This window comes from Festucalex cinctus, chromosome 16 (assembly GCF_051991245.1).
Source record: "Festucalex cinctus isolate MCC-2025b chromosome 16, RoL_Fcin_1.0, whole genome shotgun sequence".
NCBI lineage: Eukaryota > Metazoa > Chordata > Actinopteri > Syngnathiformes > Syngnathidae > Festucalex > Festucalex cinctus.
The window spans coordinates 7,783,668-7,808,135 of NC_135426.1; the positions used below are offsets into that span (position 1 = coordinate 7,783,668).

The 24,468-nt window shown below is 40.4% G+C and overlaps 4 protein-coding genes and 1 long non-coding RNA gene across 25 annotated transcripts in view; 3 read left to right on the plus strand and 2 right to left on the minus strand.

Annotated features, from left to right (window-relative positions):
• Nucleotides 1–2,845, plus strand: part of wnk1b (WNK lysine deficient protein kinase 1b) — a 68,133-nt gene extending 65,288 nt beyond the window's left edge. For all 11 annotated transcript variants that reach the window (XM_077499035.1, XM_077499027.1, XM_077499030.1 and 8 more), the window contains one exon: nt 144–2,845. In XM_077499035.1, the coding sequence (XP_077355161.1) occupies nt 144–530 (387 nt within the window). In that variant the 3' untranslated portion in view covers nt 531–2,845. The remainder of the gene's footprint in view (nt 1–143) is intronic.
• A 1,297-nt stretch (nt 2,846–4,142) lies between these two features.
• On the plus strand, nt 4,143–12,053 carry prr5b (proline rich 5b (renal)). 6 transcript variants are annotated; one of them, XM_077501180.1, is made up of 10 exons: nt 4,143–4,319; nt 4,716–4,798; nt 6,519–6,689; nt 7,033–7,113; nt 8,222–8,328; nt 8,642–8,733; nt 9,268–9,408; nt 11,100–11,244; nt 11,318–11,539; nt 11,601–12,053. In XM_077501180.1, the coding sequence occupies exons 2-10, from the start codon at nt 4,773–4,775 to the stop codon at nt 11,807–11,809; spliced, it is 1,194 nt and encodes a 397-aa protein (XP_077357306.1). In that variant the 5' UTR covers nt 4,143–4,319; nt 4,716–4,772; the 3' UTR covers nt 11,810–12,053. The 6 variants fall into 6 exon arrangements, with proteins under 6 accessions (XP_077357306.1, XP_077357308.1, XP_077357304.1 ...); XM_077501182.1 differs by having other exon boundaries at nt 6,522–6,689; XM_077501178.1 differs by having other exon boundaries at nt 4,716–4,797; nt 6,509–6,689.
• Nucleotides 12,054–12,161: 108 nt separating this feature from the next.
• Nucleotides 12,162–16,653, minus strand: napepld (N-acyl phosphatidylethanolamine phospholipase D). 4 transcript variants are annotated; one of them, XM_077499045.1, is made up of 11 exons: nt 16,374–16,625; nt 15,885–16,051; nt 15,551–15,623; nt 15,368–15,487; nt 15,151–15,291; nt 14,853–15,077; nt 14,667–14,770; nt 13,166–13,331; nt 12,945–13,093; nt 12,762–12,876; nt 12,162–12,632 (listed from the first exon to the last, which is right to left on the minus strand). In XM_077499045.1, the coding sequence occupies exons 2-11, from the start codon at nt 15,971–15,973 to the stop codon at nt 12,501–12,503; spliced, it is 1,314 nt and encodes a 437-aa protein (XP_077355171.1). In that variant the 5' UTR covers nt 15,974–16,051; nt 16,374–16,625; the 3' UTR covers nt 12,162–12,500. The 4 variants fall into 4 exon arrangements, with proteins under 4 accessions (XP_077355171.1, XP_077355173.1, XP_077355172.1 ...); XM_077499047.1 differs by lacking the exon at nt 15,885–16,051 and having other exon boundaries at nt 16,531–16,653; XM_077499046.1 differs by lacking the exon at nt 15,885–16,051.
• A 1,088-nt stretch (nt 16,654–17,741) lies between these two features.
• The window catches only part of cacna2d4a (calcium channel, voltage-dependent, alpha 2/delta subunit 4a), a 69,375-nt gene continuing 62,648 nt past the window's right edge, over nt 17,742–24,468 (plus strand). Inside the window, exons 1-15 of one of the 3 annotated variants that reach the window (XM_077499041.1) lie at nt 17,742–17,955; nt 18,037–18,068; nt 18,147–18,202; nt 18,406–18,547; nt 19,248–19,329; nt 19,900–20,016; nt 20,127–20,186; nt 20,485–20,647; nt 20,713–20,844; nt 21,140–21,200; nt 22,309–22,459; nt 22,562–22,636; nt 23,458–23,547; nt 23,624–23,737; nt 23,819–23,897. In XM_077499041.1, the coding sequence (XP_077355167.1) occupies nt 18,408–18,547; nt 19,248–19,329; nt 19,900–20,016; nt 20,127–20,186; nt 20,485–20,647; nt 20,713–20,844; nt 21,140–21,200; nt 22,309–22,459; nt 22,562–22,636; nt 23,458–23,547; nt 23,624–23,737; nt 23,819–23,897 (1,264 nt within the window). In that variant the 5' untranslated portion in view covers nt 17,742–17,955; nt 18,037–18,068; nt 18,147–18,202; nt 18,406–18,407. Of the gene's footprint in view, nt 18,203–18,405; nt 18,548–19,247; nt 19,330–19,899; nt 20,017–20,126; nt 20,187–20,484; nt 20,648–20,712; nt 20,845–21,139; nt 21,201–22,308; nt 22,460–22,561; nt 22,637–23,457; nt 23,548–23,623; nt 23,738–23,818; nt 23,898–24,468 lie in introns of all 3 variants that reach the window. The other 2 variants (XM_077499040.1, XM_077499042.1) reach the window with 2 other exon arrangements.
• On the minus strand, nt 20,102–22,911 carry LOC144003150 (uncharacterized). The gene is made up of 2 exons (XR_013278898.1): nt 22,679–22,911; nt 20,102–20,562 (listed from the first exon to the last, which is right to left on the minus strand). It is a non-coding gene; the product is annotated as an uncharacterized LOC144003150 (long non-coding RNA).

Genomic DNA, 24,468 nt, shown 5'->3' on the forward strand with positions numbered 1-24,468 from the left:
TCTTCCTTTCGAGGATGAAGCAGACCTCTCCAATAGTAAAGTAGTGTTTTGCCGCCATCTTATGACAGCCATATGTAAGGATTTATAATTGATTGGGCTGCTGTTTTGATCCATAAATTGTTTCAATGATCTTGGTTGTCTAGGTGATCCAGTCCGCCAACCTGGGCCGGAAATTCTCCGCCCCGAGCCAGCTGTACCCGAGCAGCAGTGCCGCCACCTCCAACCCGACGACTACCTCTCTGGCCTCCCGCAAGGGCTCGCTGTGCCAGCCCTCTACCTCCCCGACGCCGCCCCACCCTCACCCTCACCCACCGCCGCACTTCATCCCGTACGTGCCTGCCCCCGCCTACGCCGCGCCGTGGTCCGGACCTGCCCACGGCCTCCCGGCGCCGCGCGCCGGACCCCTGCTCGTCAGCGCCTCCCAGCCGCTCGGCCCTTACGCCGCCTCGACGGGCGGTCAGGGGCCCCTGCACGCATTCATGCACAAGTCGCTCAGCAACCCGGGAGGACCCAACATGAGGACCACGTAGGGCTCAACGGGGGGCGCTCGTCGGCTCCGAGGAAGTTGGCCAAAGAAGGTTTTGAGCGGGTGCACTTTGTGGGTGAGCGATGGGAGAGCGCGACAACATTGAAGAGCACCTCCATTTTGCTCAATCGTCTTTGCTTGTAGCTCTTCTAGCTAACATGTGCAATGTGTGAATACGAAAAAGAAGAAGAGTCACTCTTAGCGTTCACAAGGATGCAAATAGGAACACAATTGGTAGCCCAACTCCTGCGTCAAAGCAATAAAATGAGAAATAAGGCGGACAAAAAAAAAGTGACCTTCAGAACAACATTTTTGTGTAGTTTCTATTTTTTATGTCAAGATTCCTTTCAGTTTCCTTTTATTTTGCGCACACATGCCTCATCTTTGGCCTTTTTTTTTTTGTTTGATGATGATGATTTCGCCACATGAATGTTGTTTATAGTTATTCTATTTAAAAGAAAATACAAGAAAGGCTCGTGTGTGGGGGCTGTTAAACGCACACATTTTTGTGTGATGTGTAAAAACAACACTGTGATTATTGTTTGTTAGGAGTCGTAGCAATTTGGAGGCTGGCTGGGTGGGCGTCCGTTTTCTCAACTCACACAAAAAATGCCTTAACCAACAATTCAGCCACCATTTGACCTCCAAATATTTTTCATTCAAATAAGAAATGCTAGCTACTTTTTTTTCCCCCCTAAGTTCCACAGTACTTATTTACGACACTTTAGCTCTCCCGTTTTTCCCTGTTAGTTGAATGTGAATGTACAAAGCAACAACCGTTTGAATTTGCTTTCTAGTGCCTTGCTTCACTTTTCCCCAAACACTGGAGAGTGCACGAGGACCACACGAGAGTGCCGCTGTTTGTCCGAGTTTTGGGAGGACGGTAACGTTCAAGATGAGGACTGTATTTTTTTTTTTTTTTTTTCTGAAGAAGGCCATGCTTTTGTTTTGGTTGTTTATTGTGACTTACCTCCATGCTGTGACGCACCATTGCTCACTTCCATATGTTCAAATAAGGCCACATGAGTTTATGTTGGCGTTAGCTGAGAAGTCCTTAAAATTCCGCATGAATGAACGCAAAATTGGGGAACGTAAGTGGCTATGAAAAGTCTACACACCCCTGTTCTTTGTCTAAAACTCAATTGAACATTTTTTTCCACAATCTTTTCAAGCAGGGTTGTAAAAATTAAAAAAAAAAAGAAGAAGAAAAATTGTAGTTACACAAGTGTGCAACCCTCTTCTAATATAGACGTGGCTGTGTTCAGTCAACCCATCACATTCAAACATGTTAATGTTATGTTAAATGGAAGACAGCACTAACCTGCCACCATTTAAAGTGCCTTTGGTTCACCCCAAACAAATTTCAGGTATTCTAGTTGGCTGTTTTTTTACTTTCTTTTCCCCTCTGCTAATGCTATTTTTGCTTTCCTCCACATCTGTTTTAAGTGGGTGTGCACACTTGCATAACTACAATTTTACTTCCTGTCTCGAAAAAAGGTTATGTGAAATTAATAGTGCAAATTTTTTATTTTATTTTTTATTTTACTATTGTCATTTTTATGTAACAAAAACCCGGTGTGTTTACTTTTGGGTTTTTTTCTAAACTGTCGGTCCCCGTAAACCACAAAAAAAAAAAAAAAAAAGACCATTTTGATCCTATTTTGTCACAGAGGTAAAATAAAAGAAAAAGATTCCCAACCCTGCTTTTTCGTCAACAATGCAATTTTCATTATTAATATATTTGATAACTTCATTGCCACAGATGCAGTTTTCAAGAGCAACAAGTGGACTTTACTGTGAAGTTGTACTGCAGGACTTTTACTGTGAAAAGCTGGTTAGTATTGTGAATGGTCCTGCATTAAAGTGGGGTGACTTTATCACAGTGTCATATTAGCATTTAGCTCAAATTTAGGGGGCAGATTCTGTTTGTGTGCCATCGCAAGACTCACTTTTTTTTTCCTCACCAGTAAAAGTGGTCATTTTCTTTTCCTTAGCTGTCTCATGCGTAGTGTCGAGAACACAAACTTTAGATTCCCAATCTCTGATGTTCTTATGCTGATTTAAAAAAAAAAAAAAAAAAAAATCCTCACTTGTTTTATCTGCTGTTTTATTGTGTGTAGCAGCACCTAACTCCGTGTTTTTTTTTTCTCTCTATTTGACAAAAAAAAAGGTTGGATGTGAAAAATAAACACATGGGAGTCATCAGCAGCCTTTAACGGTATGTTTTGCACTAAGTAGCGAGTGTTCAAGCTTCATATTAAAACACAATGAAATTTGTTACTTTATTTGTAAAGACTTAATAAAAGTTGTTGAGATGAATGTCAGTGACTGGGATTAAAGTGCTGTATTATTTGTGTGGCTTCTACTGCTGTTCTGTTTTCATTTTAGGACTCAGTTGGAGCATTGCAACATGTTAATGAACAGCAGGCTATGCTTTTCTTCAATTTCACTCAATTTTCCTGCATAAAGTAAATTTGTTCAACAATCGATACAAGTGACAGGCAGAATAATTAAATGTACTTCCTCTAGCTAGTGGTTCATAACGTTTATATATATATATATATATATATATATATATATATATATATATATATGTATATATGTATATATATATATATATGTATATGTGTGTGTTTTTAATAAGAAAAAATGAGTGAGGCAACATGGATTACTGGTTATCACGTCTGCCTCCCAGTGCAGTGCAGATTTCGTGAGATCGAATCCGGGATGTATAGGCTCCAGCGTGAGGATAAGCGGTTCAGATAATGGATGGAAAAATCAGTGGTTTGGCTCGATATACTGTTCTACCATTGGAGTTGCAGTACCGTTCTTGTCCACACGACGGCAGCAAAACGAAGTGATTCATATGGGTTAGTTTAGAATTGTCATTAAAATTGAGAAATTAAATGATTGTTCATTATTTTTTTTACCAACCGCTATTGAAAAGGGCTGAGAAGGTTATGTCTCAGTTAAGTGTACAAATTAAAAATAATTGTACATTTTGTTGTGTGCGTTCTGCCCCTTATAGTATCAGTTAAGTAGCCCAGCCAGACCATTCTAATTTATTTTATCGTTAAAATCTTGTAAACACAATTTAATAATATAATTCGACTCAATTCAGACGTTTGTGGCACTGGCAGGCTTAAATGAGGATTGTGCAACTTTAGGGTGCCTTGGAGCGAACACGGCAACCATTGAGTGTCCTTCAGTCAGCCCGCATCGTAAAGTCACATTTGTTTGTGTACATTTTCTGTGTTTGTATTGAGCTTCACTCTTTTACACCTACTTTAGCACATACAGGCCATGTAATGGGGGAAACCGCTGAAACGCTACGGGTGCGGCTGTTTTTATGGGTCACGCACTTTTGACACTGATTCGGCCTTGAACGATAGACTTTGCTACTATTAAGCGGTCACTAATACATCTGAATTTCACCTATATACGCTGCGCTGCTTTTATGTACAGAATGCTCCTTATTTCCCCTCATTTTGCCTCACTTTTACAAGTACATTGAACCCACCATGTCCGGCCAGTGCTTCAAGCCAAACCACGCCCACAACACGTTTCCACGGCAACCATCCTCTCTTCCGGCTTCCTCTCACTGGCACGCGCGCGCTCAAGACACCAATCCTACTCCTCCTCCTCCCCCGTGTCACGCACGCGCTCACGTTGGCGAATGTACTTTTTTGATGGAAGCAACCTCCTCGCGACGGTTATCACTTTTCGCCAATTAAACGTCATTTGCGGATTAAAAAAAACAACACAGATAATAAGCGAAAGACGACTGGGGAAAGTAAGTGCGTCGTTAAAAAACGTTGACAACAGGATTATGTATTCAAAGAATGTTCTTGTCTCGTGAAATTCCTTTTAATTAAACGTGCAGGTGATGTAGTTTGTACTTAGCTTTTATGCTCTTATTAGCACGTACATAGTCCATAAAAGTTGTTTTGTTTTTTTTTGTTTTTCAAGGGGAAGCTGGTTATCATACATGTATTATTGTGGTGTTATTTCTCATTTTAACCATGTAAAGCACATTGAGTCCTCTCTGTGAGAATTACAAAAAACAAATATGGGGGAAAAAACAACTATTTAATGGTAGCATCTTGTCCTTATTAATTTATTCAGCTGTGCCTTTCTTCTGTGCTAGCCGTTAGTTGTCAGCTCACATAGTTTGTATTTATGTGTTCAGATGCTGACCTGTCACCCTCGGTGTGTTTGCCGTCACTGAGACGCTGCAGACTGAAACATGGAACGTGAGGGCTCGTTAAGGAGGTAAGAACTATGGTAACATTTCTTCATAGAGAGGTACACAGACATGCTGACTTGGCCAGCCTGGGGAAACTCACGTTACAACTATCAAGTGGCATTTGAAGACATTTTCTTGATCTAATTTTCAGAAAAAACAAGATGATGGAGACATAGAGGCGTGCTAAATTTTCCTGCCAGGGGTAGCCTCATTCCATTCACCTAACCATGTTCACTGTATCATCCTGCAATACTTACTACACCATGATCAAATATTAATATTAGATAGTCGTAGTGATACACATACAGAAAAGAGGACATTCCCATGCCTTTCTGTCTTTTTTGTTATTGACTGTACGGTGCTGCAATATTTGCAGACATACTGTTCTATTATTCCTGTAAGAATAATAATAAAATCCCACGCTTCTTGCATTAAAATTCCTAAATGTTCAAATTTCCTTTGTTCAGCTCAATCAGGGCACTTTGGTAACTGTTTCCCATTCCAAAAATTCCCAAAATTACATTCAACATAGGGCGGCACTGTGGAAGACTGGTTAGCACGTCTTCCTCCCAGTTCTGAGGACTTGGGTTCGAGTCCAGGCTCCGGCCTTCCTGGGTGGAGTTTGCATGTTCTCCCCGTGCCTGCGTGGGTCTTCTCTGGGCCCTCTGGTCTCCTCCCACATTCCAAAGACATGCATGGCAGGTTAATTGGGCGCTCAGAATTGTCCCTAGGTTTTTTTTTTTTTTTGTTTTTGTTTTTTGTCCCTAGGTATGCTTTTGGATGGTTGTTTGTCAACGGTCAAACAAATCCAATTCTCACACTCCACTCCAGTAGGGCCACATGCCTCATTGGGGACCTTCTCGTTTTGTCCTTGTTTGCACACACACAGACACACACATTCCTAAATGACCTCATTGGTGTTCTCATTCATGAAAAAATCCCCATCATCCTCTTTTGTTTACTAATTAGTGAACAAGTTCCCTCTTTTGAAAGCGCTTCCAACTTTAAGGTTGAGCTAACGTGATGTCACAAATGTGCCATCAGTAGAGTGATGACCATTCCGGTTGCGTGTTATTATCCAACATAGCTTGCTTCACCAAACAGACAGAGCGGCTAAAAGGAGGACGCTTGTGTCACTTTGAAATTCTTCCCTACAACTTGGCTGGACTTGAACCTCAAAGGCTTCCTTTGTCAGGTCCGCACAAAAGCTCACATGGCCGCCGACCGCGACCGCCTGTTAAAGGGAAAGTGGCGAGAGAGGAGAGATTCTCCCATCTTCTACATACAATAATAAACACATAAAAAAAACTCTTTCAAAGTGAATTCAGAGATTTTTTTTTTTTTTTAAATGTGTCATATATGTTTTAAAATAATTGCTGACTTTTTTTTTTTTTTTTTTTTTACACTTAGTAATGGGGTCCAGTGACACACCGGCTATGACTGACTTGACAGGAAGCATGTGGACTATTTTAGAGTGCCTCGTTGTCTGGTATGAGTGCTTGCGTGTAATGTAGAAGATTTTTTTTTTTTTTTTTTTTTTTTATTAACAGTCCGACTTGATAACCAGGATATAGGCCGAGGCTTTGGACTGGCGTGGCTGCTTGAGAGTGCCTTGTTGTTGTGCTATGAGTGCATGGAGAGAAGGCTGAAGAATGAGGGTGGGAAAAATAAGGTTTCAAGCCTCATTTTATATACTGTCCATACCTATCATCTATTTGTCCCTTTTCCTCCTTTCTGGATCTCGAGGAGTCTCCACAACAGGTTGAAGCTGGCCAGCGGCTCCTCCTCCAGCTTGACGGACCTCTCGCATGCCAAGACGCCATCAGGAGGAGCGGAGAAGGTGCCACTGGTGGATGAGTGCAGCAGGGACAAAGGGACCCAGCAGAGAAGAGCGGGCGCCAACGCCACCTGGAACAGGTCGGAATTGGCACTCTGCTTCTTGAACTTGATCTCTCTCACTTTTTTTTTTTTTTGTTGTAGTCTTGCTTTGATTGCCTGGAGCGCATCGCAAGGAAAAAGCTGTTTTGTGTGCTGCCATTGTACAATGACATGAAAAGAAACAGGAATGAAGCAGAACATCAGCGCATTCTTCTTCTCTTCGTCCCCTCTGGCTCTTTTTCTCATCGTTCCTCTCTTTTCTTCTATACTCTTTTATTGTCAATCCAGCGTTTATAACTTAAGATAAGTGAGCCTGATTTAGCAAAAACAACTACGTGGCTATATACACAAAGCCTATTTGTTCTTCATTTGGTCTCCTCAGCATTCACAATGCAGTCATCTCAGTGTTCCAGAAGAAAGATTTGGGTGAAAATGAGCTCTTCAGTCTGAACGAAGGCGTCAGGTGTGCTGTTTTTTATTTATTTATTTTTTTTATTGTATTGGGGTCCTTTTGTGTACACTGTCTGACACCGTAATAGTTGTTGTCAGTGATGAGCACTTAGTCGTTGCTGCGGCTTTTGAGCTCGTCATTTCCTGAACCTGCTGCTGTTCAAACAGTGCAGCCTGCTCGGCACTGATTACCACACGCACACGTGAAAAATGCCCATATTATTGCACGTGTATGCACATTAGTGCTCATTTTATTCGCCATTTTTAAATTTGATCTGTTTTAATCCAGTGTCAATCACGCTTGTTAGGTTTTATTTAGTCAACTTCATCCTGTTTTTATTTATTCCATTTTTATTCAATTATAAATCTAGCATTTTAGTCCTTATTTTAGTCCAATAAAACATAATTTTATTTGTTGAGTTTTAGTCAACACAAACGTTAGTCTAGTTTTAGTCAGGAAGACAAACATTTTACCCCTGTATATTTTTTTGTCAGCACATAATGTTGAACATTTTGGATCTAAAACTATTTCACATGAAATGTTCTCTCATCTTTTTGATGAAAAACAACTTGACACACAATTCCAGGATATCAACAAGTGGCTACTATGGCCCCATGCTATAAGCTAGTAAGTTAACCGGCATTAGTTAGCGGTTGGATTTGCATTATTGTTGGAATTTATAGCCATTAATGTTGCATTATAACTATATTTTACTTTTTTTTTTTTTTAACCATTCACCTTGAATCCACCTCCTGTCTGTCCCATGTGTTTGTTGCATTTTACACTTTCTAGCTGCACATTTGAAAGGGGGTGTGTCAGTGTCACAGTGACAGATTAGCAGAGACAAGATTTTACAAAAACATATAATTTTCGTCTCGTTTTTTGTTCATGAACCAAAATATCCATAGATTTTCGTCCAGTTTTTATTAAGTGAAGTTCATGCTCGTCTCGTCTTTATTAGTCGACGAAAATGCATACTGATTTAGTCCCACTTATTGTTTATTAATGAGGGTTTTAGTCTAGTCTAGTTTTTGTCTGGTAAAAAAATGTGTGCTGACGGAATTATTTTTGTTTAGTTTTTGTTAACGAAATGAACACTAATATCCATCGACTTTTACAGACAGCTGCTAAAGACAGAGCTCGGCTCCTTCTTCACAGAGTATCTTCAAAATCAGCTGCTAACCAAAGGCATGGTCATACTGCGAGACAAGATTCGCTTTTATGAAGGTAAAACATCAACCCGACCGGCATCCAAACTCACCCAGCTCCTTCAATAAAGTAAGTAATTGACTAAAGTTTTTCATTAACTTGCTTTATTACAATCACCGAATAGCAGTCAGGCGCAATGGGGGGAAAGTAATAATTGACTCAACTCCCCGATGTCAAGTTAATGCTTGAGCTGTGAGAACACGATGCACCTTTGCGTCCCTTGTATAGTTGTCTTTGTTGTGGTGAATGTGTCACCTTTCTTCGAAGCGCATTGAACACGCACGCACGGGAAGCGATGGCTTCACTGACCTTGGTTGGTTTGTTGTGACAGGTCAGAAGTTATTGGACTCTCTGGCTGACACTTGGGACTTCTTCTTCTGCGACGTTCTGTCTATGCTGCAGGCCATCTTCTGCCCAGTGCAGGTGGGACAACACAACCACTGCACTTCACATTTCCTTATGTTTTTTACTTTATTCAACTTGTACAGGGCGTATAAAAAGTCTACACACCCCTGTTCAAAATGGCATGTTTTTGGAATTTAAAAAAACAGGACCAAGCAAAATAATTTCCAGACCGTCTTATAAATCAGGATGTGCCTTTGTTTTGAATTGACCAATCACATTCAAACTAAATGTTAAGAGTCACAGCAAACCTGTCACTACTTTAAATGCCTCCTCTAATTAACCCCAAATAAAGTGTTATTAAAGCTGTTATAGTCGGCTTTTCCAGACTTTTACCACTTTGTGGCATCACTGTCTAGTATTTGAAATGTTTGTCATTCCCCCCACCTTGACTAAGTCCCCAGTTCTAACTGAGGAAAAGCAGCCTTAAAATGGTGGCACCACATCATTTCTCTTCTCAAAAAGATTTTTTTTTTCTTTATTGATACCCCCAACTGAGCATTTGAACAGGGATGTGTGGACTTTTTATACCCCATTGCTTGTGTGCATTTTTAGGGAAAGGAGCCATCGGTACGTCAACTGGCGCTGCTGCACTTCCGGAATATCATCACCCTCAACCTGAAGTTGGATGAAGCTCTGTCGCGGCCCCGAGCCCGAGTGCCGCCCTCCATAATACAGATGCTGCTCATTCTTCAGGTCAACGCTCACTCACATGCACACACACACCCCCACACGCACCCCTACACACACACACACACACACACGCTGGACAAACACAATCTGTGGCGAAAGAGCGGTCTCACAGGAAGTTATCTCGGCGTGAACGCGGCCGTCTTCCCATGACCTCTGAGTCCGTTTGAGCAAACAGTACAGTTTTACAGAAATATACAGTTGCCGGAATCCAATACAAATCGACATCATACTGTAGTAGGATGCAATTTTCAAATCGCAAGCGCTGCAATTTTATTTGAAAAAAATACATGGGAAGAGGACCTTGAAAAATTAACCTAATAATAAGGGCTGCTCGATTAGGGAAAAATAATAATCACAATTATCCATCCATCCATCCATCCATCCATCCATCCATCCATCCATCCATTTTCTTAACCACTTGCTCCTCACGAGGGTCGTGGGGGGGTGCTGGAGCCTAATCCAGCTGGCTTCGGGCAGTAGGCGGGGTACACCTTGAACTGGTTGCCAGCCAATCGCAGTAATCACAATTATTTTGAAAATAATTGAAATGACGATTATTCAATTTGATTATTTATTTTCTGGTACAAAACAATAAAATGTTTAAGCATTAAAATATATTAAGACCAATTAAAAAAAATAAACACTATAATTATGTTTCCTTTTGGATGAAGCAGAATTTATAATATAATATTTATTTATGTATTAATTGATTTATTTATTTATGTTGGCAAAAACTTGTTGGAGTGCAGCTTGTGCACTGTGCAGTAGGACGATCATTTATTTTTTGGTACAAAACAAGACAATGTTTACACATTTAAAAATATTGAGACCAATTAAAAAAAATAGAAACGCTATATTACATAAGTTCCTTTTGGACCAAACAGAATTTATAATAATATATAATGATTTATTTAGTTTGGAAAAAACTTGAAGTTGGAGTGCAGCACGTGCACTGTGCCGTCGGACGATCATTTCTTTTTTTTGCTTAAACGTAAAAACAATAAAAACTAATTAAGATAAATAAAATTCTTGGAAACACTATAATTATTCAAGTTCCTTTAGGATGAAAGGAAATTTATTAAATTATTTTAAATTTCAAAATGGTGCAAAATTCTAAATGTAAACATTTTTTTTCACGATTATGTTGATTTTGTAATTGTGGAGTGTAATAATTGAAACTGTAATTGAATTTCAATTAATTGCACAGTCCTACCACATATTGAATCGAAAGGAAAAAAAATCACAATCAGATTATTTTTCAGTCATTCAGGCCTAGCAATGAAAACTTGAGACGTTAGGTGTGAAAACTTTAGGTTAGTTTATGTGAGAAACTGCATTTATTCCCCACATTTGTACTCACTAGTGGAAGCAGCGAAAAGTGGAAACAGACAAGCAGCTTTCAGATTCTTTCATCTGCAAGTTATTCCCCCTTGTTGAGACAGCGTGACGCCACTTGTGTGTCTGTTGTGTCGTTCATGTGGTTTTCTGCTCTCATGTGGCTTTGACGCACGGCCCCACCGACTCGACCTTCGCCACTTGTGAAGGCTAGCTTTGTGTCGCTTTGCCTCTTGGGAGCCAAGACAACATGCAGTACAAAAAAAATGAAATAAAAAGAGTATGGGTGTTCAAGAATACAAAAAAAACAAAAACAAAAAACGTACACATTGGTTAACATTTTGTGTGTTTTGATGCAGGGTGTCCACGAGTCCAAAGGTGCCACAAATGACTATTTGCGTCTGGAGTGTCTCATCCAGAAGGTGGTCTCTCCTTACCTAGGCACCCACGGGTTATATTCCCAAGATGGTTCGTCCAGTCAGCACTGTTCCTCCTGTCTGTTGGGTGTGTGGTTGACATTGAGGACACCTTAAAAAAAAGAAAAACGCCATTAAGTCGATTTATTTTTCCTCGTCAGAGAAACCTCTACATCGCTCCAAACTGGGCAACCTCCCCGCGGTCAAAAACCCGGTGGTACGTTCTAAGAGCTACAACGTTCCCACACTGAGCCCCGTGGTGGAGTACGACGCCGATTCCTCCGTGGGAGGCGGCGGAGGTATCAGGCGCCACTCTGTGTCCGATATGACGTTGTGCGTGGAGGAGAGCGCCTCCGTGGCAGAGTCGAGCGCTGACCACTTGGGTAGGATGACACTCGTGTCTCATCTGCAATATTTTACCGACTAATCCAGTCCTGTGTACAGGTTCCTCAAGCCAGAACGCAGAGGGGCCGAGGTCTCATGTGTCCAACTCTCCCGGAGTTGTGGCCCAGGACATCAGCTCAGCTCCCAGCCGATCAATCAGTCCGGAGATGAGCGCACACGACTCCGAGCCCGACGGCATATTTCTGGGCTTCTCGCAAGCTCATTCTGGAGGTGCAACATGCAGCTGCAGCAGACAGAGTGTGGCCTGACAGGTGACCTCGGGACACCTTTTTGGATTATTTACAAGGAGGACTTAACTAGCAGTAGCCACTCTTTTTGGGAACTATGTTCTTAATCATGCAATCATGCTCATTTAATGAAAACTAAACTGCATGTCGCCCATCAATTTGCATTTTGGATTACTTGCTGATTCATGGTAATTGAATTGTCAAATGCCAATTAGTGGATGACAACACCTGGCTGCTTTAGTCTAATTAAAGTCATAAGTATTTATTTCATTGTGGTCAACATCTTTTTTTTCAGGTCAAAAGCTGCACTACACTACCACATAGTGGCCATTTCTATACTTGCAAAGCTCCCCATTCAGACAACAAATAGAACTCAATTCAAGCAGTTTATTTTACATACGCCTCTAAATTGTTGACTCTCAAGCATGAAAACTACATTCAAATCCAAGTACAATCAATCATGGTAAAACTGTAGCGTAATGTCACACCATTTGTGCATTCTAAAATGGCTGCAAAAAATTGGAAGAAGCAGGAATGATGAAAACATTCATGTGAAGCTGAAACCAGCTCAGCTTCTGCTATTAGCTTTCAAGTTGACATATATGTATGTCATGTCCAGGCTACAACATTTTCTTTTCTTTTTTTTAACTTTTCTTACATACAGCAATATGGTTTTTGCTATTGTTGATGCCACTAAATGCCAGTCAAGGGATCAGCGAAACACATCTGTGTCATGTGACGTCAGGAGACGAGACTCTCCGTGCTTCAGGGTGAAGAAGGATTCCGGTTTCAACCCGTTCTGCTCCAGAGCTTCGTGGAGACGACGCGGCGGCTCCAGGTAGTGCTGCGTGGACACACAAGTGGCGTCAGAGCAGGTTTGCTTGGTGCCTTTTCTGAGTTCTTCTCCACCTTTTCCATTGAGTGCACAAATACTCTTGACAACCAACACTCTGAAACCACCGTTTTCGATTACCTCATATGCCAGGGCAAAGGTTCCCCAGTGGATAGCCAGCGAGTGTTTGGCCTGAAGGTCCATATGAATCTGAACTGCCTCGTCCGGATCCACGTGCTGCCCTTTCATCACGTCCCTGCAAAAGGGTATGAACGGATTGAACAAGTCTGAACATGCTGGAGGTGCGAGTAGAGAGGCGATGACCTTGGCAGGTACGCTCCGATGGGGATCGCCGCGAGGTCAAAGGGCCCAAAACGGCGCCCGATCTCCTTAAATACCGAGCAGTAGCCGGTGTCGCCGGCAAAGAAGAAGCGGTGGTCTGGACCTAAAACAGTCCAGCTGGCCCATAATGACTGAAAGGTGGCGGGGGGTCACGATTATTGAAGACATCAGGTAAAAATCAGAAGAAAAGATAAGCAAAGAACCTTGTTGTCGTCCACTGCGTTTCGTTTGCTCCAGTGCTGAGATGGCGTGCACACAAAGGTGATGTCGTCGTGGGATGGGACGCAGTTCTCGTCCCACCAGTCCAGCTCCATCACGTTCTCACAGCCCGCTTTGGCCAGCCAGTCCATCAAGCCCAGAGGCACGAACCTGCGGGTCAACAACTACATTTTGACTGTCAGCATCGCTAACAGTGATATTAGGGAAACTTAAAAAAATAAAATAAAAAAAAATACTAACTAAAAATTAAAATTAACATACATGTACAAATACAAAAAAAAAGTTAAATAGAACAGGTTCAAATAATTACATAATAATCTAAAAACAGCTAAATTAACAGATTTTTAAAAATTCTAAAAATAAATAAATAAAATAAAATAAAAACTAAAATTGACAGGTAAAATAAAATAAAATAGTTCCATAGAACAGGTTCAAATAATTACATAATCTAAAAACAATTAAATTAACTGATAAAAAAATTAAAACTAAAAAAACCCCCCCCCCAAAAAAACCTAACTAGAAATTAAAATTAACAGACGTACAAATACAAAAAAGTTAAATAGAGCATGTTCAAATAATTACATAATAATCTAAAAACAGCTAAATTAACTTATAAATTCAAAAAAAAGAAAAATAAATTAAAAATTCAAATTAACACAGACTGGTACAAATACTAAAAAAGTTAAATAGAACAGGTTCGAATAATTACATGATATTCTAAAAACAGCTAAATTAACTGATACAAAAAAATAAAACTTAAAAAAAAAAAACGAACTAAAAATTAACACAGAGAGGTACAATTACAATTTTTTAAAAATCTAAAAAAAAAAAAAAACTAACAAAAAAAAACTAAAATTGCCATGTAAAAATGCAAAATAGTTAAATAGAACAGGTTCAAATAATTACATAATCTAAAAACAGCTAAATTAACTGATAAAAAAAATTAAAACTTAAAAAAAAAAAAAAACTAACTAAAAATTAAAATTAACACAGACAGGTACAATTACAAAAAAGTTACGGAAAATAGAACAGGTTCAGATAATTACATAATAATCTAAAAACAATTAAATTAACAGATTAAAAAAAAAAACACGAAAAACTCAAATGAACACAGACAGGTACTAATGCAAAAATACTTAAATAGAACAGGTTCAAATAATTACATAATCTAAAAACAGCTGAATTAACTGTTAAAAAAAAAAATCGAAAAAAAACAAAACAAAAAACTAACGAAAAACTCAAATGAACACAGACAGGTATAAATGCAAAACAGTTAAATAGAACAGGTTCAAATAATTACATAATCTAAAAACAGAAAATTAACTGTTAAATTAAAAAAAAACTAACTAAAAACTAAAATGAACACAGACAGGTACAATTGCAAAATAGTTCAATAGAACAGGTTCAAATAATTACATAATAATCTAAAATGAATTAGTGTAAGGATTAAATAAAGAAGATGGCGCGCCAACACCTCACACGTACCAGCGTAACTCGGCTCCAAAGCGCACGTTGAGGCTGGCCACTGTTCCGGCATCAAGGTGATCATAGTGGGAATGACTGATGACCACAGCGTCAATCCGGGGCAACTGCAGAACCAAAATCAGTTGAAAAGAAGCCCACAGACGCTAGTCACTAAAAAAAAAAAAGAAAAGTTGCTAGTTTGCATACCTGTTGCACGCTACAAGGGGGCCCTCTGTATCGTTTGGGGCCAACAAACTGGACGGGCGATGCCCTCTGGCTGAAAATGGGATCTGTCAGGATGTTCAACCCGTCCATTTCCACTAGAACGGAGGCGTGCCCGAGCCAGGTGACCCTGAGACCCGGACCGGAGGGGGAGAGGTCTGGGTTGTGGACAAAGTATGGCTCCACTACCGGTAGCTCACTGTCAAGAGCCTGAAAGGAGGCGTAAGACATCAACCATGAAGGAGTTTTCTCAAACAGGAAGTGCTGACTAGGCATGTGGTACCTCTTTAGTAGTAGGGACGTTGCTGTGATTCTTGTCCAGCAAAAAGAAGCGAAGCAGCGTGGAGTAGGAGGGGAACCGCCACGTGGACCATGGGTTAGTGAAGCGGCCATGTTTATCTCGACAGGACTTTGTCACCTCCTCCTACAAAAAAAAAAACCAAAAACTTATTTTGACATTGGCTCACTAGCCATTTAACAATATGTGAACTATTGATGACCTCTAGGCGGTAGTCCAGCCGGAAGCTCTTGCGGGAAGAACGGGAGGAGCTGCTCCTCCTTGAGACTCCTGGATGAGGACCCGCTTCTCCTCCCTCGGCCCCTCTCAGCCCAACACCATCCTGCCGACATAAATAAACATCGTCATCCTCATGTTTGACACATGGTGGCGCAGTTGGTCTTGCCTCTACTAAGTCTTCTTCCTCCGGTGCTCCTCTGTCTGAAGATGATGGCTTTTCCATGGGCTCACCTCCACATCTGGCAAGGATACAAACTCACTGTTAAACTATTTATCTTAAACAAACTTCAAAGTAGTAGGTTAAAAGTTGTCCACCAGTTAAACCACAGAGGAAAGGTTGAGAACAGAAGTGCATTGTTACTGCATGTAGTTTGCATGCGAGGTATAGTGTGGCGTCATCGTGAGCTTCAAGCGCATTGTGTTCAAAACGAATGAAAGTTGCAGCGAAGCAGGATGTTAGGAAAGCAGGAAGTGCATGCCACTTCTCCGTCCATGTTTACTTCGAGGACAATTGGACGTAAAGATGTCTTAAGTGTTTTCCAACATTGACGGAGAGGATAGATGGTCCATTCAATTTGATGCAGGGCATCCTCTTTCACTGCTGGTGCGTTCACTACTCAGTGTGTGTTTGTGAGCCTTTCACTGACGCTGCAACAACAATGGAGGCCTGTGGTTGAGAACCAAAACAAATGTGTGTGTAGTGCGGGCTGCCATTCTGGCCCGAAGTGGCCACAACAAAAAGCAAACGCGTAGACTCGACACACTCCGCAATGAACAAATCTATTTGCGTTTATAAATAGCCTAAATCACATGCGCTGTCATTCCTGTGCAAACACTATCGTGTTAAGGTGAAGTCTATAAATAGAAATGTACTAGCGTGTGGCATTACCAAATGCAACGTTTTAAAAAAGATGGAATTAGCACATATTAGCACAAGGCTTACAACACTCCCCCGTTCAGTAATGAGCTCAAAGTGTCATACAACTTACCTGAACAGTGAACGCAACAGCTAGCGACCAAACATGCGAACCAAACAACCGTACGTCTCCGATCGTAACTGCAACTTGAAGCGCGTTTACAGAACAAACCGTGTAACGAGTGTTTTTTGTTTTTGCTTTTGTTTTTAAGGATGAGAGGAAATAGTACCGTCTGAGATGTCGCTCAACGGTAAAGTCTTAATGCGAGTCGAGTCGAAAAGCGGAAGGTGAAATACATTGGTCGACAATGGTCGTTGGACCGGATCAGTGGATCCTGGGTGACGTCATTGAGTCACATGACCATGCTCTACCAATCAGCAAATTCATTGATTAATATGAATTGAAATGTTTATGTAAAATTAAAATTGTTAAACGTAAATCGATATATCATGATAATTATATAATTCAAATTAATTCATTACATTATATAAAATATGAATTTAAAAATGCTGCATTTGGGGGAATTTATTTATTTGTTTTTATGTTATTGGGAATATTGCTAAAAGCTTTAATTATTTTTTTGTCTAAAACAGGGAAGAGTTCATCACTTTGAGAGATTTGGGTCAGTGAAGGAGAAATACGCCACAGCTGTTGGTGTGCGCGTGCGCACAGTCTCTTAAGTGTTATTTGTGGTACACGACATTATTAATCCAACCCCTCTGCACTTAGGGCTGCATTACTTGCTTTGTGCGCTGCAGTGTGTTGTAGTCGCGTCTCTGTGTGCAATACTCGCCACTAAAATGTATTCATTTTGCACTTTAAAGATTGACTTGTTTGGATTGGACTGTTTTCCTAGAAAAACGAAGTAGTCAGAAGAAAATACTCTGATCATAATAGTTACTCAAACGGTAACGGACCAGTAAGTTTCAGCAAAAGACAAACACCAGTAATTTAGGGATTATTATTATTTTTTTTACATGGTTAAAAAAAAAATCTCGATTTATTTATACGTTACTTAACCTTACCAAATTCATCAATGAAACTAGTTTATGCCACTACACTTTTAAATCTGAGATTGTGTTTGAATCACTGTGGGCACATTCACGCTGCAGTACTAGATGAGGTCACTAGGCGTCCCTGTTTGATTACATTTTAGGTTTGTATCAGTCAAACCTCCACCAAGTACATGATGCCAAACTCTTAAAACCTATGTACTACTGATCCGCAGTAGCCATAAAATATACCATGCCATTATCTCCTCTGTTTATTTTAATCATGAATAGCTAACACTAAGTCAGGGAATTATATGGAATTGAAGGCGGGAAGACAGTTGTTCAAAGAAATGAGAGTGTTAACACAGGGAGAAGAAAAAGAGGCATGGATGTAGGGAGGAGGGGTTTAATCCTGTCTGGATTATGGTATAAACTGGTCGTGAGGAGCAAGAGAGAGAGGAAGTCCCAACAGGCTTCCCTCCATCCATCACTCCATCCCAGACTGTTTTCATCTTTCCGCTCAGTGATTTTTGGACCCATCAGGATGTGGGGTTAAAAAAAAAAAAAGCAAAAAAAAAAAGAGCAGTGAACACAAATTGGAGTCTTCCCTGGGAAAGAGCAGGCAACGGAGTGATGGAATGATGGCAAGAGCAGGAGATGAGGTTGAGGCGGTTTGAATGCTGCGACTGGCCGTGTGAAGATGTGACCTCACCATCATTCATGTGGACTTTTTATTTTTTTAGGTGATGATGTCATGGATGCAGCTCCAGAGCAGGTTTGGGAACTTTGGCGGCCCTCTCCGTGTCACACTGCGGATTGTTTTGTGTTCATCGCGCCTGTTCTGGCTCTCCAGACTTGAGCAGAACTGATGTTTCGGATCCAGGTTGTTTTGTAGAGGACTTCTTGAAGGCAAGTTGAAAATAAAGTATTTCTTCACTCCCTGATGCTACGAAGAAGATCAAATGTATTTATCATACAAAGTTTTAGAGGAATAGTTTTTACTTCTTGCCTGCCAAGAAATATGATTGTATTTATTCGTTAGTCGGATATGCAGGGCTCTCCAATAATAGTGACCTCAAATAAAAATTTACAATCTGACTGGAAATTCCCAGAAATGGACGCGAACGCCAGCGATGCTGGACAGCGGCAGAGAAATGGGCCATGGCGAACGAGGCTTACGATGCTCCCGTGGATTATCCTGTGTAGCTCACTGTGGCTGATGGTCGACGGCCAGATGAAGATCTCACCAGAGATGTGAGTACATTTGCAGTGCAAACCAACTCACTATTTGATTTATTTTGTTGACATTTTCATGGTTTTGTATGGATCCCACGATGACTATGCGCACATCATTGCACATAATGAACCACCTGGAGCATATACTACACAGTATATTGGTCACTGTGGTGTAAAATTAAACTGTATCATACTGCTAAATGTTTCAAATATTTTTTGCTCATTTATTCACCCTCACAAATACCATATTATGATCCCCTTTCAACTTCTGCTCCCATTATTGGCTCATTCATTCTCACATTTCTGATGAATCCATATGCATGAATGATTCTTAATTTGGGAATAAAAATATCATCACAAAATGACGCCAGCGGACCAAGAGGTGACAAACCTTAGCAGCGTGCACGGCGACTCCCCATTGACCCAACCATCTGTCGCATCCTGTCTGGTCTTCACGCGCAGGATTTGTTAGTCATGAAAAAAAACAAAAAAAACATGACTGAGCAGCAAATACGTCAGCGACCTGACTGTTGACTGTCACCTTCAATGGTAATCTCTTTTAATCTGTGGGTGCAGCATGACCTCAGACACAAGAGGCCACAACCTTTAAATGCTGTCCCTTCCACTCTTTCCACCACAACTTTCAGATCCAAGAAAAGAGCCGCAATCAAAAGTACATGTGACACTTTTTTTCTGAACATTTTCTTTGTGTGTCCAGTGTGCAGAAGTGGGCCGAGTCATTCAGCAAAGAGATAGCGTCCCTCTCCACCAAATACTCCGGATCGGAATTGCTTCAAAAAGTAAGACAATTTCTTCCAATTCTGAAAGTGTAGTCCGAACACCACTAGTGGTATGTGAGCTCCCTCTAGTGTTATGTGAAAGAATCACTGCCCAAGTATAGTTCAGTTGTTTTTAACTTTTTAAATACAATACGTACATGGAATCTTGTTGTACAATTGTTATATATATATATATATATATATATATATATATATATATATATATATATATATATATATATATATATATATATATATATATATATTTATTTTATTTTTTTCAAAGCAGCAGACAAGTTACAACTAAACGCGAATAAATAAATAACTTGTGTAAGATGTTTATATTATTGACGGTTGAAGTTCATTTTAGTGCAGCGTGCAGTTGTGCAAATTTACTCCAGAGACCCAGAAAATCATTTCTTTGCTTGCGTTTAGGTCCACATGTGTGTTAATTAAATTGGCTGGTGCATTGCACATCTTGTAGAATCCCTGGCAGGCCTGGCGCTCACCATCTGCCAGCTGCACTCTACTCATTCTATCATCTTATTTTTCACCTTACTGTTCATAACCTACTGGTATGTGTGCTTGAAGAAATATAAGGATGTAGAGGGCGTGCTGAAAATTGAGGAGGTGGATGGAGAGGAGCTAGTCAAGAAGTTTGCGGAGGAGATGGAGAAGATGCTCGGGAGGAAGATGAAATCTGTTAAGGTACTAAAAAGTAGAACACGTCGGTCAAATAGAGTAATACGTTTTCTTTTTATATTAAAATTAAGTAATGCTGAGTGGTGCAACGTCAACATTGATTTGTTTTATTGCAGAGGTTAGCAGAAGCAGCCGAGGATGCTGATCTTTACCACGAGTACAATGACACACTGGAGGTAAGTACCCAATGCCATTAATCCCGCCCCCAAATGAAAAATAGTAAAAAAAAATATACAATAATGACATAATTTAATATAAGGTAAAGAATTAAACAGCTTTTGTCGCACGTTTTGCTTCATTTCAATGGAAATTATGCTGCTTGTTGTGTGCACCTTGACCAAAATCATGGACAACCTATTCATTATTGATGCAGAACAATTGCACGACAGAATGAACAATAACCAGATCCACGACATAACTTCTATGTTTAATATTGAGTGCACATTCCCATACGATGACGCTGACCTTTTCCAGTTTGAATACTACAACTCCATGCTGATCAACATGGTGGACGAGGACGGCAATCCGCTGCCTCTGGGTGGGGAATTCCCACTGGAAAAGAACGAACATTTCAGCAAACTGCCGGTCAACACGCAGCAAAGTAACATCCAAGTGCCCACGAACGTCTACAACAGAGGTACGTCACGTGTGATGTGAGCATGTAAAGACAATCAATAAGGTCGCTGTCTTTTGACTTTGTAGATACAGACATCCTGAACGGAGCATACATGTCGGAGGCTCTCAATGATGTCTTCATAGACAACTTCCAGAAAGATCCCACGCTCACCTGGCAGTACTTTGGCAGCTCTTCAGGCTTCTTCAGGCTGTATCCAGGTACCACACAACACTTTTTTTGTCAATGTAGAAGACGGAGCGATGAGATTTAGCAACTAAAGCGGAACTCTTAGGAAGCAATTGTAGGATGTCCGGTGATGATTCAGTGTGTTTCTGTGTGCATGAATGCAATTAGCAGGTGAGACATGTTCTCGGTCATCCATCACTCCTAATCTTATTTTCACGGACTGTCCATTCACCCATCGATCAATCCATCCGTCCATTGGCGACTATCAGACCAAACAGCAAGTTTCCGTGGGTTTGCTGACTGCTTTTCTCTTTTTTCCATCTAAAGGGATTCAGTGGATCCCGGACGAGAATGGGGTTGTCACCTTTGACTGCAGAAACAGGAACTGGTGAGGCTAACGTCTACAACCACACCAGCTGAGATTCATTACAAACATTCTACCTTAATACTGATCAGTTTTGATTGAGGTCTTATGCTGCATTTGAGGATGGTCGGAAGTCTGATATATCCGAGTTGTTTTTTCCCAGTTCCGACCTGAAAGCATTCGACATGAAAGTAAGTAACCATAATGGTGGATAGTGACAAATTTTTTTTATTTTGGTCCTGAAAACTCATGTTGACCTCCAGCAAACTTATCTTCTCGCAATTTTGCGTAATTTATTGTTTTTATCTTATTTTATAAGCATTCCATACAATCTAGTAGTTCACCGTATAATTTTGTGTAAGGATATCGCGGCATATTGTCACATAAGTTGTGTTACGTGGAGTTATGTTGAATATTTATGAATGAAGAAAGCTATCTAGTTTTATACTCGAATAAATTGTGTTTTACCATTTACGGTATGTGTTTCTGAAGTATTCGCCATTGTAGAGTGACATCACTTGTAGTCTGTCAGTCAAGTCGGGGTCCTTTTTTTTTTTTTCCGACTTCGCAAGTGGAATTTCTGAGTTCAATGGGGCGTTCCCGTACACACTTCCTGGTTTGAACTCTGAAAAGTCTGACTTCCGACTATCATCCAATGCAGCCTTAATGTATGGCTGGCCATTTTTAGTGCCACAATGTTGGTTTTAAGTTTTTGGTAGAAATGTAACTAACTGTCTGTGACTATGTGACTAGACACAGTAGCAACAAACGACGTGTACATACAGTGTACTGTGTACATTGTTGATAATCTGATTGAGAGGAGGTGAAGCGCGGTGCACAATCCGTAAGAGAAAATCAAGTCACTTCCAAGAATGCCGTCTGGTCCCTCAGACAGAACCTCCAGGAAGTCGCAAGTCAAACAAACAGATTATGGATCTGGAAAGTTGCCTGTGGCAGCTGCTGCCCCGAGGGAGAAATCAAACTCATTCATATCCACGAGCTTGTAATTAAATAGAATGAGAATAACCAGATAAAAGGGGGGAAATGAGTGGATGAACTTTGTCTGCATGTCTGTGCAGACATTCTGTTCTTATATACATATTTTTTTAATATGCCTTCTTCTTTCTTCAAGGTATATCCAGGCAGCCACTTCCCCGAAAGATGTGGTGATTGTGGTGGATGTGAGCGGCAGCATGAAGGGTCTGCGACTCACCATAGCCAAGCACACGATCAACACAATACTGGACACGCTGGGAGAGAACGACTTTGTCAACATCATCGCTGTAAGGCAGCTCTTGGAATCACATTTTGACTTGAATCAGATAAGGTTTGTCTTTTTTTCTTTTTTTTTTTTTTAAATAGCCATCTATTTGTTTCTTCTTCAGTATAGCGACTACGTTCGATACTTGGAACCTTGCTTCAAGGGAATTTTGGTCCAAGCCGATCTGGATAACAGAGAGGTCAGAAGGAATAAAGTACACACAGCTAATTAATTTACTTACCATTCATGGTAAGCTGTCGTTGCTGAGGACTTCCTGTCTCTTAGAACAACTTCCTGTCTGGCATTTGTTTTTGTACTTGTTCTACACTGCTACATCTCATCGCGTTCTTGTTCCGCTCATCTGCTCTCCTGTTGTTATTACTCCACAAAGCCTGACCGTGTCTGTGTGTGTGCGTTATGCGCCGGATGCATGCCCTACTTTCTGTCGCCACTATACACAAGATAAGAGATCAGGTGAGGTCGAGGGGCTGCTGACAATATTAAGCACGTCACATGACCGGCCAGGCCAACATCTGATTGGCTGGTTGCCTTATAGTGTGCGGACCAGTAAAAAAAAAAACCCCAAAAAAACACGCGTTTACAGATGTTGCCTGACATACTTAGACATCAACTCACGCACAATCATGATGCAAATCATTTTGTAATCTAGTGTGTATTATTATTTTCAGTAACAGAAAAATTAATCTGAATCATCATTATAATTTTTTTGTATGTTAGTTAAATAAAATAAGAGAAAAAGGCATCTCTGTTTACAGCGGTACAATCATGTTAATAAACATTATTATTTGTAAATCTCCTGTATTTTGGGATTTACAGTATGTTTAATCCAGATTATCTGTAGTAGTGTTGTAGTGGCCGTGTTGTAATTAGTCAGTGTGCCAGGGAGCCATGCTAATCCCTCATGTGCCTTTTTCACACACAAACGCGCATTCTGTCTCCAGTCACAGGTTCGCTTACAATTTCTCTGTACCCACAATGCAATGCTGGACTTTTGTGCAGCACTTCAAACTCCTGATCGACCAGATGCACGTCAAAGGAGAAGGCAAAGTGAAGAATGCGATGAAGGAGTCATTCAAGATCCTCAACGAGGTTGGCGTGTAACACAAAAGGTGGTGATTGTTACAAAGCATGATCTGAGGATGAAAATGTGTACGTGTGTCATCAGGCTGCAGCGCAGGGCCAGGGCAGCCTGTGCAACCAGGCCATCATGCTGATAACAGACGGCGCTATGGAAGACTTCCAGGATGTTTTTGAAGAGTTCAACTGGCCAGAACGGCGGGTATGACGCACGGAACAAAACAACGTCAAATTACTGAGCAAATTGCTGTTTACATGCTTCTCTAACTGTATGTCGTCCCAGGTTCGAGTGTTCACTTATCTCATAGGACGTGAAATGACATTTGCTGAAAATGTCAAATGGATTGCCTGCAATAATAAAGGTACGGAAATTTGGGTTGCAATGTAAATTGTGTTGGTGGTGGGTTGTTGGACCCCATTTTATAAGCTTTGAACTTCTGAGGGAGTCCATTTTTCACAGTGATATGATTGTTTATCACTAGGTTTTGACTGTATTTGAACGCACTATAGAAATAAACAAACAAATAAACAAACAAAATGGACAAAAAGGATCTTAAAGGTGAATTATGGTTTGACATGCACAAATGATCATTCAATCAAGTCAAATTTATGGTGAATTCAATTGAAAGAGAAAGGAAAATAAATTAATAAATTTCTTGGAGTAGTTATTGATGATAAATTATGTCGGAAGTCTCATATAGAAAATGTCAACAGGAAAATGTCAAAAATCATAGGGGTACTCTATAAAACTAAGGATGTCCTGAATAAGAAATCATTATACACATTATACTGTTCATTATTATTACCATATCTGACTTATTGTGTGGAAATCTGGGGAAACGCATATAAAACAAATACCAGCCCTGTTTTCAAATTGCAAAAACGAGCCATAAGAATTATTAATTGATCAAAATATAGAGAACACATTCACTA

Coding starts and splice junctions, on each gene's coding strand:
- napepld (XM_077499043.1), bottom strand. CDS start 15,973: ATGCCCTGCATCAAATTGAATGGACCATCTATCCTCTCCGTCAATGTT. Junction 15,624..15,884: donor TACGTCCAATTGTCCTCGAA/GTAAACATGGAC, acceptor TATCCTTGCCAG/ATGTGGAGGTGAGCCCATGG. Junction 13,094..13,165: donor ACGCAGTGGACGACAACAAG/GTTCTTTGCTTA, acceptor GCCACCTTTCAG/TCATTATGGGCCAGCTGGAC.
- prr5b (XM_077501178.1), top strand. CDS start 4,773: ATGGAACGTGAGGGCTCGTTAAGGA. Junction 4,798..6,508: donor ACGTGAGGGCTCGTTAAGGA/GGTAAGAACTAT, acceptor TTCCTCCTTTCT/GGATCTCGAGGAGTCTCCAC. Junction 8,329..8,641: donor CAAGATTCGCTTTTATGAAG/GTAAAACATCAA, acceptor TTGTTGTGACAG/GTCAGAAGTTATTGGACTCT.